The sequence below is a fragment of the Cydia pomonella genome, chromosome 7 (genome assembly GCF_033807575.1).
Source record: "Cydia pomonella isolate Wapato2018A chromosome 7, ilCydPomo1, whole genome shotgun sequence".
NCBI lineage: Eukaryota > Metazoa > Arthropoda > Insecta > Lepidoptera > Tortricidae > Cydia > Cydia pomonella.
In genome coordinates, this window is record NC_084709.1 from 2,857,414 (window position 1) to 2,878,382 (window position 20,969).

At 36.1% G+C, this 20,969-nt stretch overlaps 2 protein-coding genes across 4 annotated transcripts in view; both read left to right on the forward strand.

Annotated features, from left to right (window-relative positions):
- The window catches only part of LOC133519600 (uncharacterized), a 79,782-nt gene extending 78,327 nt beyond the window's left edge, over positions 1–1,455 (forward strand). For all 3 annotated transcript variants that reach the window (XM_061853627.1, XM_061853626.1, XM_061853628.1), the window contains 2 exons: positions 166–270; positions 1,108–1,455. In XM_061853627.1, coding sequence (XP_061709611.1) covers positions 166–270; positions 1,108–1,232 — 230 coding nt within the window. In that variant the 3' untranslated portion in view covers positions 1,233–1,455. The remainder of the gene's footprint in view (positions 1–165; positions 271–1,107) is intronic.
- Positions 1,456–2,099: 644 nt separating this feature from the next.
- On the forward strand, positions 2,100–18,249 carry LOC133519476 (adhesive plaque matrix protein-like). The gene is made up of 15 exons (XM_061853481.1): positions 2,100–2,130; positions 2,586–2,648; positions 3,231–3,308; positions 4,251–4,328; positions 6,180–6,257; positions 8,020–8,103; positions 9,004–9,063; positions 9,524–9,601; positions 11,086–11,163; positions 12,402–12,485; positions 13,039–13,116; positions 14,180–14,266; positions 15,567–15,632; positions 16,206–16,376; positions 17,117–18,249. The coding sequence occupies exons 1-15, from the start codon at positions 2,100–2,102 to the stop codon at positions 17,395–17,397; spliced, it is 1,395 nt and encodes a 464-aa protein (XP_061709465.1). The 3' UTR covers positions 17,398–18,249.
- The last annotated feature ends 2,720 nt before the right edge of the window (positions 18,250–20,969 follow it).

Genomic DNA, 20,969 nt, shown 5'->3' on the forward strand with positions numbered 1-20,969 from the left:
TTACTGTGGGACTTTGTCAATTTGTGTAATAATGTCCTATAATATTTATTTATTTTCCTTCTTATTTAAGGTTATTTAAAACATGAATACAAAAGTAAAATACAAAAGCACATACCAAAACAATACAAACCGTTTTTAATAAGATTATTTATCGTTATTTTCTAGGTTGGCAACCTACTAATCCTTCTAATGAATTCCTAATCACCATCACCGAGCATGAAGGAAACAATGAGATTGTTGGTCGATTCAAAAAAGAAACTTGTCAAATTGGTAAGTTACATAATAATCACAATTATTTTCCAAGCCACAAATGAACATTTTAGCTTAAATATCATGAATTCATGAATTAACATTTAAAGATTATTACTTATTATTTGCAAATAAAGTGTTATATTATTAGCAGAGCCCGGAATTTCCGAGCCAAAACAAAAGACTGTCGAAATCTTGCTAGTTTTAGAAACATTTTCTTATCGATATCAAGTAATTATTACCTGTATTAAAAAAAACATGCTGATATACTGGGTCATTAGTAATGACCTTATTCTCTATTACTCATTACCTATGAAATTGGCGTTTTTGTTCATAAGTATTAGTCATGTCATAGTTTATAATAATATTTACATTTACAGAATTAATTATATTTTTTTATATAGTCATCGCGTTTCTGTTTCGAACTGAAATTTTTACAATAGGTAGATAATCTGAGGGCCTACCGCGAACACCGAAGTTTGCAAATTGCGGGCATCTTTCTCTTTTACTCCAATTAAGGCGTAATTAGAGTGACAGAGAAAGATGCCCTCAATTTGCGAACTTTGGTGTTAACGGTAGACCCTCAGATTATCTACCTATTGTAAAAATTTCAGTTCGAAACAGAAACGCGATGACTATAAATAAGTACAAGTTTTTGGCAAAAAAATCATTTTTCTTTCCACGGGCAACTAATACTCATCGTGACAATTCGAAAAACCCCAAACACAATTAGTGTGCATTGATTTATCACAGAGTTCCCATAGCCACCTCCTGCCTCCATCATCAGATCAGCTCCATATCATCATAATATTGCAGGGCAAGTTATAAGCTTCTAAAGACGTTTGATTTTTTTCCTAGATCGCAATAGTCAGGCGGAACAAGTTACATTCAAAATCACGGCTATGAAACCGAAATATGATGTGAGACTACAGGAAATTACCAACAACATAAAAAGTACGTACATGTATTTCTTACATTACTGATTTATTTATGTATGTATATATTTATTGTACATAGAAATAAAAACACGAAAAACACAGTTACCGAACTTATCCCTGTATGGGATCTCTTCCAGTTAACCTTTGAGGAAATGAGTAAAACAGAAGTAACGGTGAATGAATGACAAACAGAAACAAAAGTGTACAATGACTGAAATTAATAAAATGCACGTTTTGAATACAAATTGATACAAATATACATAGATAGAAAAATAACCATAAAATAATGCATACATATATATATATATATATATATATAACATAAATAAAAATAAATAAATATTCAATATATAATATAAATAGATATGAATTCGAACCAGAAAAGTTAAGGAAATTAAACAAGTAGAAGTACTCAATGGAACTAGGAAGTCGTAACCAAAGTATCGGAAAGCCACAATTTTTTAGGCTTCTCCTTGAGTGATGCTACAGATTGGGATTGCCTCACGGACACCGGAATCTCAATTTTAAGGAGGGTCCGTTAATTTAAGGGCTCTATGGAACTTACAAGCTTCGCACAGCTTCCCCTCTAGATTCTGGACCGCTCTGCGGACATCCTCTTCACTTTCTCTTAGAAGGGCCAGGTCGTCGACATACCCAACAAACCGGTGTCTGCCATTCATTTCAACTCCACTTCGCCATCGGGAAAAAGACCTTAGCGAACTCAGCGCCGTCGACTGGACAGAAACAGCTTTGGACAGAGAAGCATGATCTTTGGTGTCGGAGGCCAAGATCCATTTCGGTTCGCTGCACCACAGCAGTAAGTCCGTAAGTATGGGACATGCAAGAAATCAGATGCAATTTTTTGATACATTGCCGAGATTTATGTCGATAAACTTCAAGACCGAGTAAGGAATGACGAGACAAGATCTGGCGCCGCACCAAGGTGCGAGACATGGGTGACGTCATTACCAAGCTAAAATGGAATTACGCGTGACATGTAGCCAGGCAGAGTGATGGCAGTTGGGCCAAAATGTTAACGGAATGGTAGCCACTTTCGGATGAAAAAAGCGCCTGGCGTTGGCTCGTTGGGCAGATGATATTCGAAAAATCGCGGGGCACTTCTGGATGAGACTAGCCCAGGATAAGTGGCGTACGCGAAGAAAGGCCTATACTTAGCAGTGGGCGACTGTGTATTACTTATATTCTACATTGTATCGATATAGGAAAGTACCTATATCGAAAGTCGATAAATGAGAAGTCCATAATAAGCAAAGCCCGAAATTTTCGCGGCAGAACAAAAGACTGACGCAATCTAGTGTTAGAAACTTTTTTATCGATATCGACATAATTTTGAAAGTAAAAATCATTGTTTGACATTAAACATTTGATGTTTCGTAGATGACCGTGCTCGAGAATTACCCGCAGAAGTTAAGCCGAACGACCAAACCGCCAAATGTAAAGGTAAACAAACACAAACGGAGGTTTGTAAAGCGGAGTCAAATATTCATTGCAAGTAATGTAAACAAGCCAATTTACCTTCAATACTTCGTAATCATGCGCTGTTTGACGACATTCATGATCTTATCAACAATTTATACGAGTATCCTCATATATTTTATTTATAACAATTTTTTGTTAAAATATCTCTTAGTTAAAACTGTCATATTTGTTTACATTATTTGCTTTTTCGCTGTTCTCAACCTCTCTTTCAATCAAGGAGTAGTTTGAGGACATACAGTAGTTTACAGTATTTCATTGCAGTATTCATCATATATTTGTATAAAATTACTAGTAAAATATACAATCTACAAACTAACCTATATTTTTTACTCTATACTAATGTGTTTTTTCGTATGAGCATCATACGAAAAAACACATTATTGGCCGTTACCGTAATTATGTACCCATTTGGATCCAGGAAACGGGTCTAGGGTCTTCAAAGTATGGGAAAAGTGAGAACTTTTTTATTATCTACATATTAACTCATCAACATTCTTTTGAAAAGCAATTCTTGTTTGAGCTGATAACATTGGTTTTTCCTAGTTTGCTGTGGTTGTACTGAGAAAGATGAACCAACATACGAAACGGCTGAGGTGAACCCGACCGACCAAAAAGTCAAAGGTGAACAAAAACAAACGGAGGTTTGTAAAGTCAACTCCAGAGATAACTAACCCCTGCACACAAATTTCTGTGCAGGGGTCAGCTATCTCTGCAGCGTTGCACGTACCTATTTCTTAAATTTGTTGTTTTTATCGAACGACCAAACCGCCAAATGTAAAGGTAAACAAACACAAACGGAGGTTTGTAAAGCGGGAGTCCAATATTCATTGCAAGTAATGTAAACAAGTCAATTTACCTCGTATCAATACTTCTTAATCATGCGCTGTTTGACGACAATCATGATCTTATCAACAATTTATATACTCCAATATTTTATTTATATAATTTTTTTGTTAAAATATCTGTTAGTTAAAACTGTCATATTTGTTTACATTATTTGCTTTTTCGCTGTTCTCAACCTCTCATTTAATCAAGGAGTAGTTTGAGGACATACAGTACCGGCCAGTAATTTATCACCTCCATGGTTTTATGGTAGAACTTTTTTTTTATATTTGTAAGTGATATCCACCTCACTACTTTATGTAATCTAGTAGTAGTTTTTGTGCGAGCGATGAGAAAAATTGGTGCCATGTAATGGTTTTTTCATAGAGGTTATTTTTTTTTAAATATAGTCAAATGCATTTTTATATTAGAATTTTTTTAGTAATATACTAAGTCTCCTATTGTAGTTTACAGTATTTTATTGCAGTATTCATAATATATTTGTATAAAATGACTTGTAATACTTATCAACAAATTAACCTATATTGTTTACTCTACACATGCTCATACGAAAAAACACATTATTGGCCGTTACCGTAATTATGTACCTATTTGGATCCAGGAATTCGGCTCTTCAAAGTATGGGAAAAGTGAGAACTTTTTTATTATCTATATATTAACTCATCAACATTCTTTTGAAAAGCAATCCTTGTTTGAGCTGATAACATTGTTTTTTCCTAGTTTGCTGTGGTTGTGCTGAGAAAGATGAACCAACTTACGAAACGGCTGAGGTGAACCCGACCGACCAAAAAGTCAAAGGTAAACAAAAACAAACAGAGGTTTGTAAATTCAGCTCCAAAGATAACTAACCCCTGAACACAAATTTCTGTGCAGGGGTCAGCTATCTCTGCAGTTTTTTCCTAACCTATTTCTTAAATTTGTGGTTTTTATCGAACGACCAAAACGCCAAATGCAAAGATAAACAAAAACAAACGGAGGTTTGTAAAGCGGAGTCCAATATTCATTGCAAGTAATGTAAATAAACCAATTTACGTTCAATACTTCGTAATCATGCACTGTTTGACGACAATCATGATCTTATCAACCATTTATATCCTCAAATATTTTATTTATAGGTATCAATTTTTTGTTAAAATGTCTGTTAGTTAAAACTGTCATATTTGTTAACATTATTTGCTTTTTCGCTGTTCCCAACCTCTCTTTCAATCATGAAGTAGTTTGAAGACATACAGTACCGGCTAGTAATTTATCACCTCCATGTTTTTAGGGCAGAACTTTTTTTGAATATTTGTAAGTGATTTCCACCTCACTATTTTATGTAGTCTAGTAGTAGTCCTTTATGCAAGCGATGAGAAAAATTGGTGTCGTGTAATGGTTTTTTCATAGAGGTTTTTTTAAATATATAGTCAAATTCATTTTATATTAGAACTTTTTTTAGTAATATACTAAGTCTCTTATTGTAGTTTACAGTATTTTATTGCAGTATTCATAATACATTTGTATAAAATGACTAGTAAAATATACAATCTACAAACTAACCTATATTCTTTACTCTATACACGCTCATACGAAAAAACACATATTAATGGCCGGTACTGTAATTATGTACCTATTTGGATCCAGGAATTCTGCTCTAGGGTCTTTAAAGTATGGGAAAAGAGAACTTTTTTATTATATATTAACTCATCAACATTCTTTTGAAAAGCACTCCTTGTTTGAGCTGATAACATTGGTTTTTCCTAGTTTGCTGTGGTTGTGCTGAGAATGATGAACCAACTTACGAAACGGCTGAGGTGAACCCGACCGACCAAAAAGTCAAAGGTAAACAAAAACAAACGGAGGTTTGTAAAGTCAGCTCCAGAGATAACTAACCCCTGCACACAAATTTCTGTGCAAGGGTCAGCTATCTCTGCAGCTTTGCACGTACCTATTTCTTAAATTTGTTTTTTTTATCGAACGACAAAACGCCAAATGCAAAGGTAAATAAAAACAAACGGAGGTTTGTAGAGTCCAATATTCATTGCAAGTAATGTAAACAAACCAATTTACCTTCAATACTTCGTAATCACGCGCTGTTTGACGACAATCATGAACACAACCACACAGCACTACCATTTATATACTCAAATATTTTAACTGTATTAATTTTTTGTTTTGCCAACAAAACTGTCATATTTGTTTACATTATTTGCTTTTTCGCTGTTTCCAACCTCTCTTTCAATCATGGAGTAGTTTGAAGACATACAGTACCGGCTAGTATTTTCACCTCAATGTTTTTATGGTAGAACTTTTTTTTTTAATTTGTAAGTGATTTCTACCTCAATAATTTATGTAGTCTAGTAGTAGTCCTTTATGCAAGCGATGAGAAAAATTGGTGTCATGCAATGATTTTTTTTTTTTTAATATATAGTCAAATTCATTTTATATTAGAACTTTTTTTAGTAATATACTAAGTTTCCTATTGTAGTTTACAGTATTTCATTGTAGGCCGGTTATTGCTTTCCCTAATTTGGATCCAGGAATTCGGCTCTAGGGTCTTCAATGTATGGGAAAAATGAGAACTTTTTTATTATCTATATAATTATTAACTCATCAACATACTTTTGAAAAGCAATCCTTGTTTGCGCTGCTAACATTCGTTTTTCCTAGTTTGCTGTAGTTCTGCTGAGAAAGAGAAACCAACTTACGAAACGGCTGAGGTGAAGCCGACCAACCAAAAACCCAAAGGTAAACAAAAACAAACGGAGGTTTGTAAAGTCAGCTGCAGAGATAACTAACCCCCTGCACACAAAGTTCTGTGCAGGGGTCAGCTATCTCTTTCTTAAATTTGTTGTTTCATTTATCGAACGACCAAAACGCCAAATGCAAAGGTAAATAAAAACAAACGGAGGTTTGTAAAGTGGAGTCCAATATTCATTGCAAGTTATGTAAACAAACCAATTTACCTTCAATACTTCGTAATGCGCTGTTTGACGACAATCATGATCTTATCAACATTTTATATACTCAAATATTCTATTTGTATCATTTTTTTGTACAAATATTTGTTAGTTAAATCTCCATAAAATCTTAAAAGTTACATGTCAGATGCCAACAAAAACTGACATATTTGTTTACATTATTTGCTTTTTCGCTGGTGCCAACCTCTCTTTCAATCATCGAATAGTTTGAGGACATAAGTACCGGCCAGGAATATCTCACCTCCAGGTTTTAATGGTAGAACTTTTTTTAAATATTTGTTAGTGATGTCTACCTTACTAATGTATGTAGTGATGTAGTCTAGTATTAGTAGTCCTTTGTGTGAGCGATGAGAAATATTGGTCATAAAACCGAGCATCGGCTAAAGGTTGTGGCGCCATCGCTCGGAACGATGCCGCCATACCTTTGGCCTTTGATCTATTAGTTGTCGCCACTTTTTGATATTTAACAATTTTAACACATATATTAGTGAAAGAATAAGGATCAAAGTCAAATGGCGTTCTAAACGTTTTAATCATGTGTCGAACGATGGTAATAAATTTACTGTGGCTACAAAATTTTCTTTTACAATCCTCCTCTATTTCAAATTATCTTTTCCTATGCTCAGCAGTGGGCGACTGGAGGCTAAAATGATGAGATCAAATTCCACAATGTTTCGACAATCGCATGCTATTCATTCAATTCAATTTATTTATTCATAACGCAAGTTACATGTTAATTTACATTAATTATTTACATTTACATCTTAAGTCTATTTTTATATATCAACAACAATAAATAATAATAATAAGTATCTAATCATTGCAAGTTGTAAGCTCTTTAACGTTTGGCAAATGGACTTTTTCAGGAAAAAGTGAACCTTTTTTTCAAAAACTCAAGTTCAAGCCGAGTTTTGGGTTATTTCTACTCAGAATCGCGAGGACTATCAATTTAATGGTTCCTCTTCACGATGGGCCATCACACTGGCCCACTACGATGGGCCAGCGAGTAGAGAGCGTAGTGGTGTCGGATAGCTTATGGCGCGGCGGGATGGCGGTGGGATGGCCACGGTGTCGGATTTTCGTCCGCTCATCAAAGGTAGTGGGCCAGCGATGGGGCGTACGCACGAATCTACACATGGCCCATTCCATAGTCCGTGCTCTCAACCATCGCATGGCCATTTCGCTGGTCCAGCGCTAGGCCATCGTGTAGAGGAGCCATATAGAGGATAAATGAGTGTACAAAAATAATTGTCAGTTTTGTGACGCATTTTCATATATATTTTGTATGGACCGTCAAAAATCTAATACTTAAAATTTGTATGTAAAACTGGAGACACTTCCTCTTTTATTTTTGAATAGTTTTTGTGATTTTGAGTCAAAATAACCCAACAATTGATAGTTTTCGAAAAAAGTAAATGGTACGTACATTTTTTTCTGATAAACTCCAAATTTGTAGAAATATTATCTGTTGACCCATTACAGGAGCAATGTTTGTTAATTTTAAAAAACCTTTAATTGCTTACTTAAAGGTTGCTGCAAATGCGACGAAAAACCGAAAGAGATTGTGAAAGAGCCGCCTTGCCAGAAAATTAGGGACTGTACATGTGCAAAACGTATGTATTCAAATACTTTTTTATTGTTAATATTTTTCCTTTTTATTGTGGAACGTACCACATGGTTAAGGTTATGAACCTTAAAAGTGCAGATGTCGCTAATGACGATTCGCGGTGAATGACGGATGGCCAACTAGCGTAGGTAATTGGTAACGCGTTGGTCCGGCAATCCAAAGGTTCGAGTCCCTCGTTGACCAGAGTTGATCATCGTTGATTTATTCGTAGTGATTGACATCAGTATGTCTTTTTTTGTGAAATTTTTATCTACTTTCGGAAAACAGGAATTAGGCAGCCGTCAAATTATAAATACTCGTATAGTAGGCCAGTCTTATTTTTTAGCAGCGCCTAAGTATTCTTTGCGTAAGAAACTTACCAACTAACCATTTTTTTCATCTTTTACACAACTAACCATATCGTTAGAAAAAAGTTTCTAACACTAGCTAGATTGAGACAGTTTTAAAAAACCTAAAAACTTTTAAAAACGTACAAAAAAATACTCTGACGCTCGGTGAACTTACCGTCCATTACGCCTGCTCAAAATTTGTTGACGCAATATATACGCGTGCGTCAGAAATTAAGTTCTAGGAGGGCAATGGGATTGTCGTTCGTCATTAAACTATTGTCATTTCGGGTACTCGAAGGTACGGTACCTTTAATCTTTTCGCCACCATTGACTTACATAACATTCCGTGCCCCACACGCCACGACTTCATATCAAGTCGTGGTTTTGGTCAGTTTTGCATACGTGCAATTTTTGACGTGGCGTTGATGACACTTTATTACGTAATTGACGTGGCGGTGAAAAGGTTAACGCATGTAATAGAACTCTTTAACGACTTTTATCAACATAATTTTGACAGGAACAATCATTGTTTGACATTAATATTTGATGTTTCGTAGACCGTGCTCAAGAATTACCCGCAGACTATAAGCCGATCAACCAAAAAGCCAAATGCAAAGGTAAATAAAAACAAAAGGAGGTTTGTAAAGTGGAGTCCAATATTGATTGCAAATAATGTAAACAAACCAATTTACCCTCATTACTTCGTTATCAAGCACTGTTTGACGACAATAATAATTATTTGTATATATATATATATTTTTCAGTAATTAATTAATATTTCAGTGAAAAAATAAAAAAAAATATATAAAATTTTTAGGTTACATGTCATAAATATGCCAACAAAAGCTGTCATATTTGTTTACATTATTTGCTTTTCGCTGCTTTTTAACTTAACCCTTCTGTCAATCACAGAGTAGTTTGAGGACATAATTGTGTATCTAATCGGATCCAGGGATTAATCTCTAGGGTCCTCAAAGTTTGGGAAAAATGAGAACTTTTTTATTGTCTATTGACTCATCAACATTCTTTCAACAAGAGCAATCCTTGTTTGAGCTGAAAACATTTGGTTTTTCCTAGTTTGCTGTGGTTGTGCTGAGAAAGATAAACCAACTTGCGAAACGGCTGACGTGAAGCCGATCAACCAAAAACCCAAAGGTAAACAAAAACAAACGGAGGTTTGTAAAGTCAGGTGCGGAGACAACCAGCCCCCTGCAGGTTCAGGGCGTCAGCTATCTCTGCAGCTCACTGTAAGTAGCTATTTCTTAAATTTGTTGTTTAATGCGCTAACGCAACGATAACGTTGTACCGTTTAACGCTTAGGGGCTTAGGGCGTTGCGTTGCGTCATCGCAACGCATTTAATGTGATATGTCATAAAAAAATACATGTAAGACGACACTGCGATGCTGTTTGTGACGAAACAACGCGACGCAACGCATCAATGCGGCCCCTTCTTGCCGTCCAGCCACAGCGCTACGCAAATAATGTAAACGCACCGTAAACGCAGTGACGTGATTAATATGCCAGAGTCTTTTTAGGGTTCCGTAGTCAACTAGGAACCCTTATAGTTTCGCCATGTCCGTCTGTCTGGCTGTCTGTCTGTCCGAGGCTTTGCTCCGTGGTCGTTAGTGCTAGAAAGCTGAAATTTGGCATAGATATATAAATCAATAAAGCCGACAAAGTCGTACAATAAAATATAAAAATTTAATTTTTTTAGGGTACCTCCCCTACACGTAAATTGGGGGTGAATTTTTTTTTTTGCTTCAACCCTACAGTGTGGGGTATCGTTGGAAAGGTATTTCAAAACTAATAGGGGTCTTCCACAAACATTTTTTGATAAAGTGAATATATTCGGAGATAATCGCTCCGAAAGAAGAAAAAAATGTGCCCCCCCCTCTAACTTTTGAACCATAGGTCCAAAAAATATGAAAAAAATCGTGGAAGTAGAGCTTAAGAAATACATGAAATGAAAACTATAGCGGAAATGATCAGTTTAGCTGTTTTTGAGTTATCGCAAAAAGTTTCCCCTTCATAGTAAAAAGACTTACTTTAATTAGGTACTGATTATGCAAATTTGCCTATTTGTTTAACTCGGGTGAAAGATACCATTTCATCCCTTGGTTAACAATTTACTATACTTTAAGCTCCAGTTTAGCTTATTGTGACGGAAGAGTAACTACGGAACCCTACACTGAGCGTGGCCCGACATGCTCTTGGCCGGTTTTTTTTTATTTTATTTACCGAGATGTTGGCAAACAACCGTGCGTCCCGACTGATGTTAAACAGTTACACGCGCATTGTTGGCATTTCAAGCATATCAGAATTCCTACTCAGAAGCACCGAAAACTTTACATCAGGTACAAAGCACTAGTTGTAAACCAACATATTAAATATAAACAGTGCTATGACTGTGTTCTTCTGTTTGGTATAAGTACTTCCCGAGTTAGGCTGTTCAAAATTCGAGTGAGATTCTTTTCCCAACCTCTCTTTTATTCACGGAGTAGTTTGTATTATGAACAGAATTATGTATTCGGATCCTGGCATTCTGGGTCCTAAAAGTTTGTTGTTGTCTATAGACACAGCAACATTATTTTGACAAGAACAATCCTTGTTTGAGCTGAAAACGTTTGATTTGTTCTAGTTTGCTGTGCTGAAGAAGATAAACCAACTTGCGAAACGGCTGACGTGAAGCCAGACAACCAAAAAGCCAAATGCAAAGGTAAACAAAGACAAACGAAGGTTTGGGCAGTAACCCCCAGCAAACAAGTTTGTATGCAGTGGGTTCAGTTATATCTGCAGCTTACTGTGTTTACCTATTTCTTAAATTTGTTGATTAAATTATCGGCCATGTCGTGTGCGCTAGAATGCGCTAACGCAACGATAATGTTTAAAGGCCCAATTAGCTTCGCTACTATAGTTATAGTATTCTGTGCCTTCGCTGCGGCAATTAGTGTAACTCGTAATTAACCATACTTTACATGGGGTCTTTCGACCTCCTGCCGCAGTGATGGTGTGTCATAAACAGACAGAAGATTTTATAGCAAAATAAAGTGATTGACAAAATCGAATATCGACATGTCTATTATCGATGTTACCTTAGCGTTATAGATATTCTTTAACATTGTATAAAAAGATAGCTACCGCGAAATACACAACACGTTCGTTATCTTCTTTGATACACCTATTGGTAGTTTTTTATTTTTAAATACTTAAATGTAATAAAGAAATTATATTCGGGTTTGTAATTGATTTGCATTGTTGAAATTTCCTGGTATATTACAGAAAGTAGAATTTACACCTTTTAATTATTAATCTATAACTGACTGTTTCATATTCTCATGCACTCGTTTTGCCACAAAAACTTTTATGTCTGATCATAAAAAATACATACAAGACGACGATTGCGAAGAAATAACGCAACACAACATACTAGTATCCTCAAAGTTTGTCAAAAAAGACGCCATTTTTGTTGTATAGTAAACACCCCTATCATGGACCAGGCACCAGTGATGGGATGGTATAGAACTATAGACAAATCCTATAAAACAAGTATTAACCATCAGTTTTTAATCACTGGCAACATTTTACCATAAACAAGAGGCAAAAAGCTGCTTGAGATTAATTTTTCATTGATATTTGTTAGTTTGAAAATAAATCGCCCCATACATATGGCTAGAGCAAAAAACCATAGTTTTAATTGGTTAATAAGATTGAAACTAATTGCAGTAGCTTTCATTAAATACATAGAAACCATAAAGGACGAATTGGACATTCGACTTTTAAAGCATAAAGCGGTAGAAATGTTACAAATGTTGGTGAAATATAAAAAAATACTCCAAATTTTCTCTTAATTGCCCCATGATTGGTGCCATTAACATATTATACTATATTGACTCATAAACATTCTTTTGACAAGAGTTATCCTTGTTTGAGCTGAAAACATTTGATTTCCCCTAGTTTGCTGTGGTTGCGCTGAAGAAGATAAACCAACTTGCGAAACGGCTGACGTTAAGCCGAACAACCAGGAAGTCAAAGGAAAAGGTAACTAAAGACAAACGGAGGTTTGTACAGTAAGCTGCAGAGATAACTGACTTCTCTGAAAACGAGTTTCTATACAGGGGGTCAGTTATCTCTGCAGCTAACTGTACATACCTGTCTATTAAATTGGTTGTTCCCCTTTGGTGCGTTGCATTGCGTCTAACACCTTCGCCGGGCATTTAACACCTTCGCCGCGGCAATTAGTGTAACTCGTAATTTAGCTTGAGGTTTTTCGACCTAGTATCTTCAAAGTTTGGCAAAAGAAGAGACGCCATAAAGAGCAGTTGCAATTTGTTCTTAGAAATCCACGTCATATCAAGTTATCAACAATATTTACTTAAATATTTTATTTGTATAATTTTTTTGTTAAAATATATGTTAGTTAATAATATTTCAGTGAAATTAACCTCCATGAAATTGAAAAAGGGTCCATGGATTCGGCTCTAAGGTCCTTAGTTTGGGAAAAATTAAAACTTTATTATTGTCTATTGACTTATCAACATTATTTTGACAAGAACAATCCTTGTTTGAGCTGAAAACGTTTGATTTGTTCTAGTTTGCTGTGCTGAAGAAGATAAACCAACTTGCGAAACGGCTGACGTGAAGCCGAACAACCAAAAATCCAAATGCAAAGGTAAACAAAAACTAACGGAAGGTTTGTATGTACAGTAAGCTACAGAGATAATTAGCCCCCGCAAACAAGTTTCTATGCAAATCAAATTACCATAAAAACCTAACCTAACCTAACCGTAAATCAAATCCATCAATGCCCAAATTAACTAAATGACTACACGACGTTCAGCCATCTGGTTAAAAGTGCGATCGATGACTCAGCTGGTTGTTCTTCAGCCAACTAATTAGCTAACTAATTTAACCAGTTGTCTGCGACATATTTACAAACGCCTCTATTATCAAGGCGTGTACAGATATTTTTGAACACCTCGGCCGACCGCCAATGGCCACTTGTTAATAAACAGACATCGGAGTTTTATCGCACGGTAAGACTAATAGCGAGCTATGGAGTCGACATTAGCAATGAAATTCAACTCATATTCATACTCGTACTCATTCATCCATTTAATAAGTGATTTTATAATCAAGAACTAGAACTTTGACGAGTTATATACTAACCTTTAATTTTGTCTGTATATAAATATTACAAATAAGAATATTTTAAATTTTTTGTATTGATTGAATTACGAAATTTCGTTAAACAAATAATATGTAATTAAAAGAGGTAGAAATAATATTAATAGAAATAGAAATATATTTATTACAAGAACATAGTATTTTGATACAATTGGTAGTCTTAGAATAAAAAGTCCTTATGTTCTACCCTACGAAAGGCATGCAATATAAAGCAAGCGTCAAGCAAACATGCAAACAATACAATTTAAAATATAAACATTTTGAGCATATTTATCGGATGATAGAAATTACAAATAGTACATAACTAAATAAAGCATCAGATTAGGATATAAATTAATCAATACAAAAAAAAATCTTATTTGTAATATTTATGCCCCGAAAGACAAAATTAAAGGATAGTTTACAAACATTCATGTACTTGTAAAATTAAAATCACTAATTAAATTTAATGAGTATGAGTATGAATATGAGTTGAATTTTATTACTAATATCAGTGCGACAAAAACTCCGATGCCTGATAATAAATTTCGTTTCTCATAATATAACAGCGAAACAGCCCACAGACGACTCCCAGGCCCCACCGACCACTCAGTGCCCACCGACCAAGGATAAGACGACAGAACCCGATGAAGCAGGTACTAGATAACTTAGGAGGGAAGTACGGTCACGTCTGAAAATATCGATACGAAAAAAATGCCAAAGATCTGTATACACGACTTTATTGCCCATATATTAAGGTAGTGTGTACATATTTTCGTACCGATATTTTCAGACGTGACTGTACCTATACCACGTAGTCATGATGTTTGATTGATGTTGTGTAGAAACTAGGTTTAAAGGTTTTCCTTTTTTTCGAAAGGGCTTGTGCACAAATCACGCGAGGTTTTTTGGCTACTTTTTTGACTCCCCCTCCCCCTTGGTGATATTTGGTGAGGTTTTTGGCGAAGGTGGTTTTTTTATTATTATTTTCATTCGACCTAATTTTAAGATAAACAGTATCTTATAGAGTAAATCTTATTTAGACTCCCTATTTTGAAGTGCCAAGTGAAGATTTATGTTAAACAAAACCGAGAAAAAGTATGTGGTAGATATTTTTTCTTAGTTTCGTTCACCATAGAAAAATACACGTGAGGTTTTCTTATACCCCCCCTCCCCCAACGTGATCCGTCGTGATTTTTTCGTGCCCCCCCCCCCCCCCCCCCTATTGGACCTCGCGTGATTTGTGCACAAGCCCAAATTAGCAAAACCAAAAAAAAATTTTCAAGCGAAACCTATAAACTTAGAATATATTATGCTGAAGCGATCGACATCAAAATCGAAGTGATTTGTTAAGATTTAGTTAGTGGAAAACGTATTCTCCCGAAATGGAAATTCATAGAAAAAGTACCGTTATTTCGCTAGGATCGCAAAGCTATTCTTCCCTCTTAAGCCAAAAAATACGGTTTAAGTTACCTAATTTTAGTCTCCATTTATCCTATTTTCATTTAGGAGGTACTAATTATGTTTACAGTACATATGGTGCTAATTACCGCACTAGTGCGATAATCAGCACCATATGTATCCGTGACCTTTGTAGAGGGCATACAGAAGAAAGTGTGAGCGCGCAAGAAAACATGAGGTTTTCTCTTTCCTTCAACAATTCTCCTTCTTGACTGAGAAGGGACACTCACATGCCTATAATGGGTACTTTTATTTTTATAGTGGGTACAGTCAGCAAAACTGTTAGCTTAGCACTCAGTCCTACATACAAAAAATATTTGGGGTGTTAAGCTAATAGTTTGGTTGATACTTTCATATGTGCAAGTCACGGAAAGTTTTCAAAAACTTCATCAAGTTTTCCAAAATATCCAAGAATTTCTTCAAGTTTTTGGAAACTTTTATTGCAGGTTTAACTAAGTATGTTTATCGATTACCTACCCGTATATATTTTTTCAGAAAAGCCGCGAAAATTGTCGTGTGTCCGGTACATCAGCAATTTATTTAGCAAAAAAATGAAGTGCAGTAAGTTTAAACTATAAATTTGACGAACCACAACTTTTTTTACGTCCACACCACTGTTCAAAATATGATGATGAATAGGGATTTGGGTCGGCGGCTGAGGGAGACGGGGTACGACCCTCGGTCCGGATCGTACCTGGCCCAACAGATCTCATTGGCCATTCAGCGTGGTAACACTGCCAGTGTGATGGGGACATTTGAGCCAGGTACGATTCGTGACGGTTATTTTCTTTAGTTTAAATTATTGTTTACTCGTATAAATGACGAAGCCTGTTACGGATATCATCATTGGTATGTTTGGGACGAAGCATGTTGCTGATATGCATCTGTGACCACCTGACGAAGCCTGCGTTGGTGATGAAAAGTAATTAATAACCTACGTCAAAATTGCAATATTATAACTAGAGTAACCGGAACTCAATTTTCAACTTCTACGCTTAGAGTAGTAGGTATTTTTGGTAACAAGACCGTTGTATGTTGTGAACACTCTTGGTCTTCTTAATTCTCTTTGCTATACCTGAATTTTTTTTTTTTATAATCTTTGTTTATTGAGCTAATTGTTTTCTGTAAACGCAGTGTTTGAAGAAACGCCTTTAGAAGCATTCTTAAAGGGCTTGAATGCTGATCCTGGAGGGCGTGACGACATCTGCTGTCAGACGTCAAGAATTAATGAGCCCCGGGGCCCCCAAGCTAGCCCGAAGTCCCAAGCTAGCCTGAAGCCCCCTGTTCAAGTTAATCGAGTTTTGGGTGAGTAGATATACTGCGTTTATTGTTAATATAAGCATAAACTTAAACGAGGCGTAGGTTTTAGTAATGAAATTATTCGGAAAGAAACTTAATGTACCCTTAAGGGGCTCCCCGTAGTTTTCATCTATTTTTGATTAGTTTTCGTTTCTCCTATATTTGCACTATATGTATAGATACTCGTATAATTATAAGACAAACGGCTTCTCGTATGGGTTCTTCAATCATTTATCTCCATTCTCGTCTGCCGGGTATTGAAAGAAATGAACACTTTTTTTTGTTAAACATTGTCTAAAAACACTTTTTTCGTTACTCGATTACTGTGAAGGATTTTATATGTACGTTCATCATCTTATAGAAGTCCTCCGCCGAGTCAGGCTGTCGGTATGATCGCGATAAACTAAAAAACTACTAAACGGATTTTCATGTGGTTCCCACCTATGAATAGAATGAATTTTGAGGAAGATTTAGGTGTTTAATTTGTTAACGTGTGCGAAGGTGGGTCGGCCGGGGTCGCTATTTTTTTTTATAAAACCATGGAAAGTGTGTTTATTAAAGCCTAAACTAGCAATCTTCTACCCTCTGATTATGTGGTCGTATCTCGTATTATTGATAAGCCATCTTCATCTTCGTTCAGGTTTCGAATGCACAAATGGTTATAAATGCATACGAAATCATATAGATGGCGCTGTTAACTCTGATCACGAGTTAACAAAGGGAATAATGTGTCAATTTGGTTTCAGTTTCTCTACCTGAAGCAATTACTTACAAACATCTACCCAACACCATTTCAATATGGAGCACCGCACTCTGCGCCACACACACAAGAAAAGAAAGCTACAGCAGCTGCGATTCCTCTCAAACCTTATGTGTTAGAGTAGGACAGAGCAGAGTCAACCGCGTCTTCAGCGTGACGAACATATGCAGTGGGAAGGAGATGGAGAAACTTAGATTGGCGTATTTTTTGTTAACGGCGATGGAAGGGAGAGTTAGAAGGGTCAATATTAATAGGTTGTTTTCTTGAAAATTTGCCAGAAATAAGTAGGCATAAGACCTGTGTTGTAATATATGGATTATATAAAATAATCACTACCTCGGGCGAGACTTGGTGTCGGTTATACCAGAACGCCGCTTAATATCAGTTTCGTACACTGTCACGCGATTTCCTATCTCTATCAATATATATATTGCTGTCCCGTTGAAGATGCCGGCGGTCAATGCCACTGTGCGAGCAGGACAGCAATATAATTATTCGCGTGAGAAAGAGACAGGAAATTGCGTGTCTATGTACGAAATTCTTCGTGCTTACTTTACTGAGTGAGTTCGAGTCTCACCCGAGCATTGACATATATCTAAAGGCCTTACGGGCACTAAGAATGGTGCTAGTTCAGTGGTGTCACTCACGAATTCGAGCCAATCGTGCAGTCTAACGCAACTAGTTGCGACCAATCGCGCACGTGATGCGAACTCATCAACCAATCGCGTTGTGGCGTTAGACTGCACGATTGGCTCGAATTCGTGTGCGTGACACCGCTGTACTGGCCCCATTCTTATTGCCCGTAACGTCCTTAGGTCAATGCACCCGAGTTGAATGTTTTTCTTTATTTCAAAAATTGTGATTTAGTTTATACTGATACAAAATCAACTATTTTTTTTGTCAAAAGGGTACCTATCTGCTTGTATGGAAATTCGTACCTACATAAATTGTTTAGAAGAGTGACTAATTGTGTACCCCTAAAGTTTGACTGTCTTGGTTATAATGAAATTACTGTACATTTTTTCTGTCTGTACGTAAACGTCTTATAATTTAGTGAATATATACATACTCGTAATAATTAAGGTAACGTTGTGATAATAATGAATAATTATTGAACTAGTCGTTTTTTCATGTTTTTTAACAATTAACTATAAAAGGAGCATATATCGGCTGATACTTTGTCCGATGCAAAGAGCATATAATCACTACGTGTCCGATGATAGTTTATATGCTCTTTTTAAAAAACCGTCAGCCGGTTGTATCGCGGTGGAAAGACCGTCAGCTGTAAAATGAACATGTTAACCCCCTTTTCCAGGCATAGTACGTTTTATCGACCACATACGCGCCAATAAAATTTCAACCTTAGCCATCCGATTTAAGGTTCAAATTAGATAGAGGACCCGGGTACGTCCTTAAACTACGTCCACAAGAGAGGTATGGGCATTGTGAATGTCATCTTGCTTTGTGTGGTAGGGCACAGCACAGCGGATGTCATTCCAGATTTAGAGCAGAGCCCAACTGGGGAAGTACCTCCACCTTACAGAAAACCGCAGCCAAATAACACTAGACCCTACTCATAGTGTTGTGTTCCTGCCGGTGAGTAAGGTTGCCAGAGCTCAACGAGGGGGGGAGGGGTGTTAGGATCGGCAACGCGCATGTAATTCCTATGGAGTTGCAGGTGTACAGTCAGCATCAATAGTAGCGGATGAAACAACGCGCCAAAAGTATCTGATATTCTGGATAACTTTTCCAAATATAGATAAATCTCTAAAATTTACATTCAAGAGTAAATCTTTTGCCGTCTTAATCGTTCTACACATAGAACCACCACATTTTGTTAAGCTGTTACAGAATGGTAGATACTTTTGAAACCTTGTTTGATCCGCTACTTTTGATGCTGACTGTACATAGGCTACGGAGACTGCTTACAAAGGCGGGCCGTATGCTTGTTTGCCACCGACGTAGTATAAAAAAAATGATTGCACTTTCGGAAAATGTGACTTTTCTTCAAATGGATCATCAAAGCTGGATTAATGGAAATATATTTGAATTTTTTGGGAAAACCTTGTAGATTGGTGCGGCCTGGAAAAGGAATAAAATACGCGCCTTACCACTTTGTCCGCAAGATATGCGTAATGTGTATATTGTTATTGCGTAATCCGTTTATTTGAAACGCCTGACGGAATGCTACATGCAAAGTTTTCATAATTTTGTTATACTACCATAAAAAGGTAAAGCACTTATTGTTTACATATTCATGCGACCAGCTGACGTTCTTACCTTATTTTTTTAATTAACAATAGCATCTGAACTATCATGTGGCATAGTATCAAACGGGAGGCAATGACTTTAATTTTTTACGTGTTTTGGTGATTTCTGAACCCACCAACGGAGCGGCAGCTGATGTCAACGAGGGTTACTACACTATACGGGTTTTCGCCCGATAGGCGATTGGTGACATAAATCTATTCCTGGCTTGCAGTTTATAAATAATAAAACTAGAAATCTGGCTAGAGCTCAAAAATGCACACGTGTATTGACAACACAGAATTGCCGCGAGCGACTCAACTGCCCGCGTAGCCACCATGCCAATAGCGAACGAAACACAACTGGCACTGTCGCACTAATATAGAAGAGTGATAGAAAGAGATGACTAAGCTACGCTACGGAGCGTTAACGATTGGCATGTTGGCTACGCGGGCTGTACGGTCGCGTCTGAAAATATCGATACGGACAAAGTGCCAAAAATATGTATACACTACCCTAATATATGGGCTATAAAGGCGTGCATACATATTTTTGACACTTAGATCGTGTCGATGTTTTCAGACGTGACTGTACCGCGTGCAGTTTGACAGCGCCAAATATTGTGATGTTTGACATACATGATGATTTTTTTAATGACCTACAATAATGAATAATTTACGAAGTAAATATATAGGTCATACTGAGCAACTTTTAAATAAGTATGTAAATATTCTTTATTGTGCACCATACAGTTAAAAATAGACAGGAAATGAAAAAAACACGTAAAAGTTAGGTAACAACAGGCGGTCTTATCGCTAAGAAGCGATCTCTTCCAGACAACCTTTGGGTAGCAGGAAACTATGAACTTACAACATACTACTATGGGACCAACCCCGGAATGTCAAAAATTACACAATGCTTTTTGTTATTTGATACAATTTATTAACAGTATTTTTGTGTTTACGTGATGAAGCGTAAAAAAAAAACAATATATTACCAGCCAAATACACTATACTAACATACTTATGAGTCTAAAGTTACTTGAAATAAATGATTAAAATAAAAATAAAAAACTATGGCTTTGGAATAAGTTATCATAATGTATTTACATTGCAGATTATATTTTACATCATAGAATACAACATCTCTAAATTTATGTACAAAATAATAAAAACTGCTTCTTAAAACTAAAATAACAAAACATTACTTTTCCTAAATGCCTAAAAGTTTGATATTAAAATAAATAAATCAGTCGCGCTTTATCGTCTGTCATAAATGCGAGAGTGATACCATAATAAGGAAGACGATATAGTGCAACCATCATATCCTTAACCCTTTTCCAGGCATAGTACGATTTATCGACCACATACGCGCCATTAGAATTTCAACTTTAGCATTCCGATTTAAGGTTCAAATTAGATTACACTTTCAGGAAATGTTGTCTTCAAATGAATCATCAAAGCTGGGTTCAAAGATTGGTGCGGCCTGGAAATGGGTTGAAGTGTATTCGAATAATTTCAAACACTTACGATTATTAGGTAATTCAGAAGGAATACCCGATATTGTGAAGTAATCAGAATTACTCGAATACA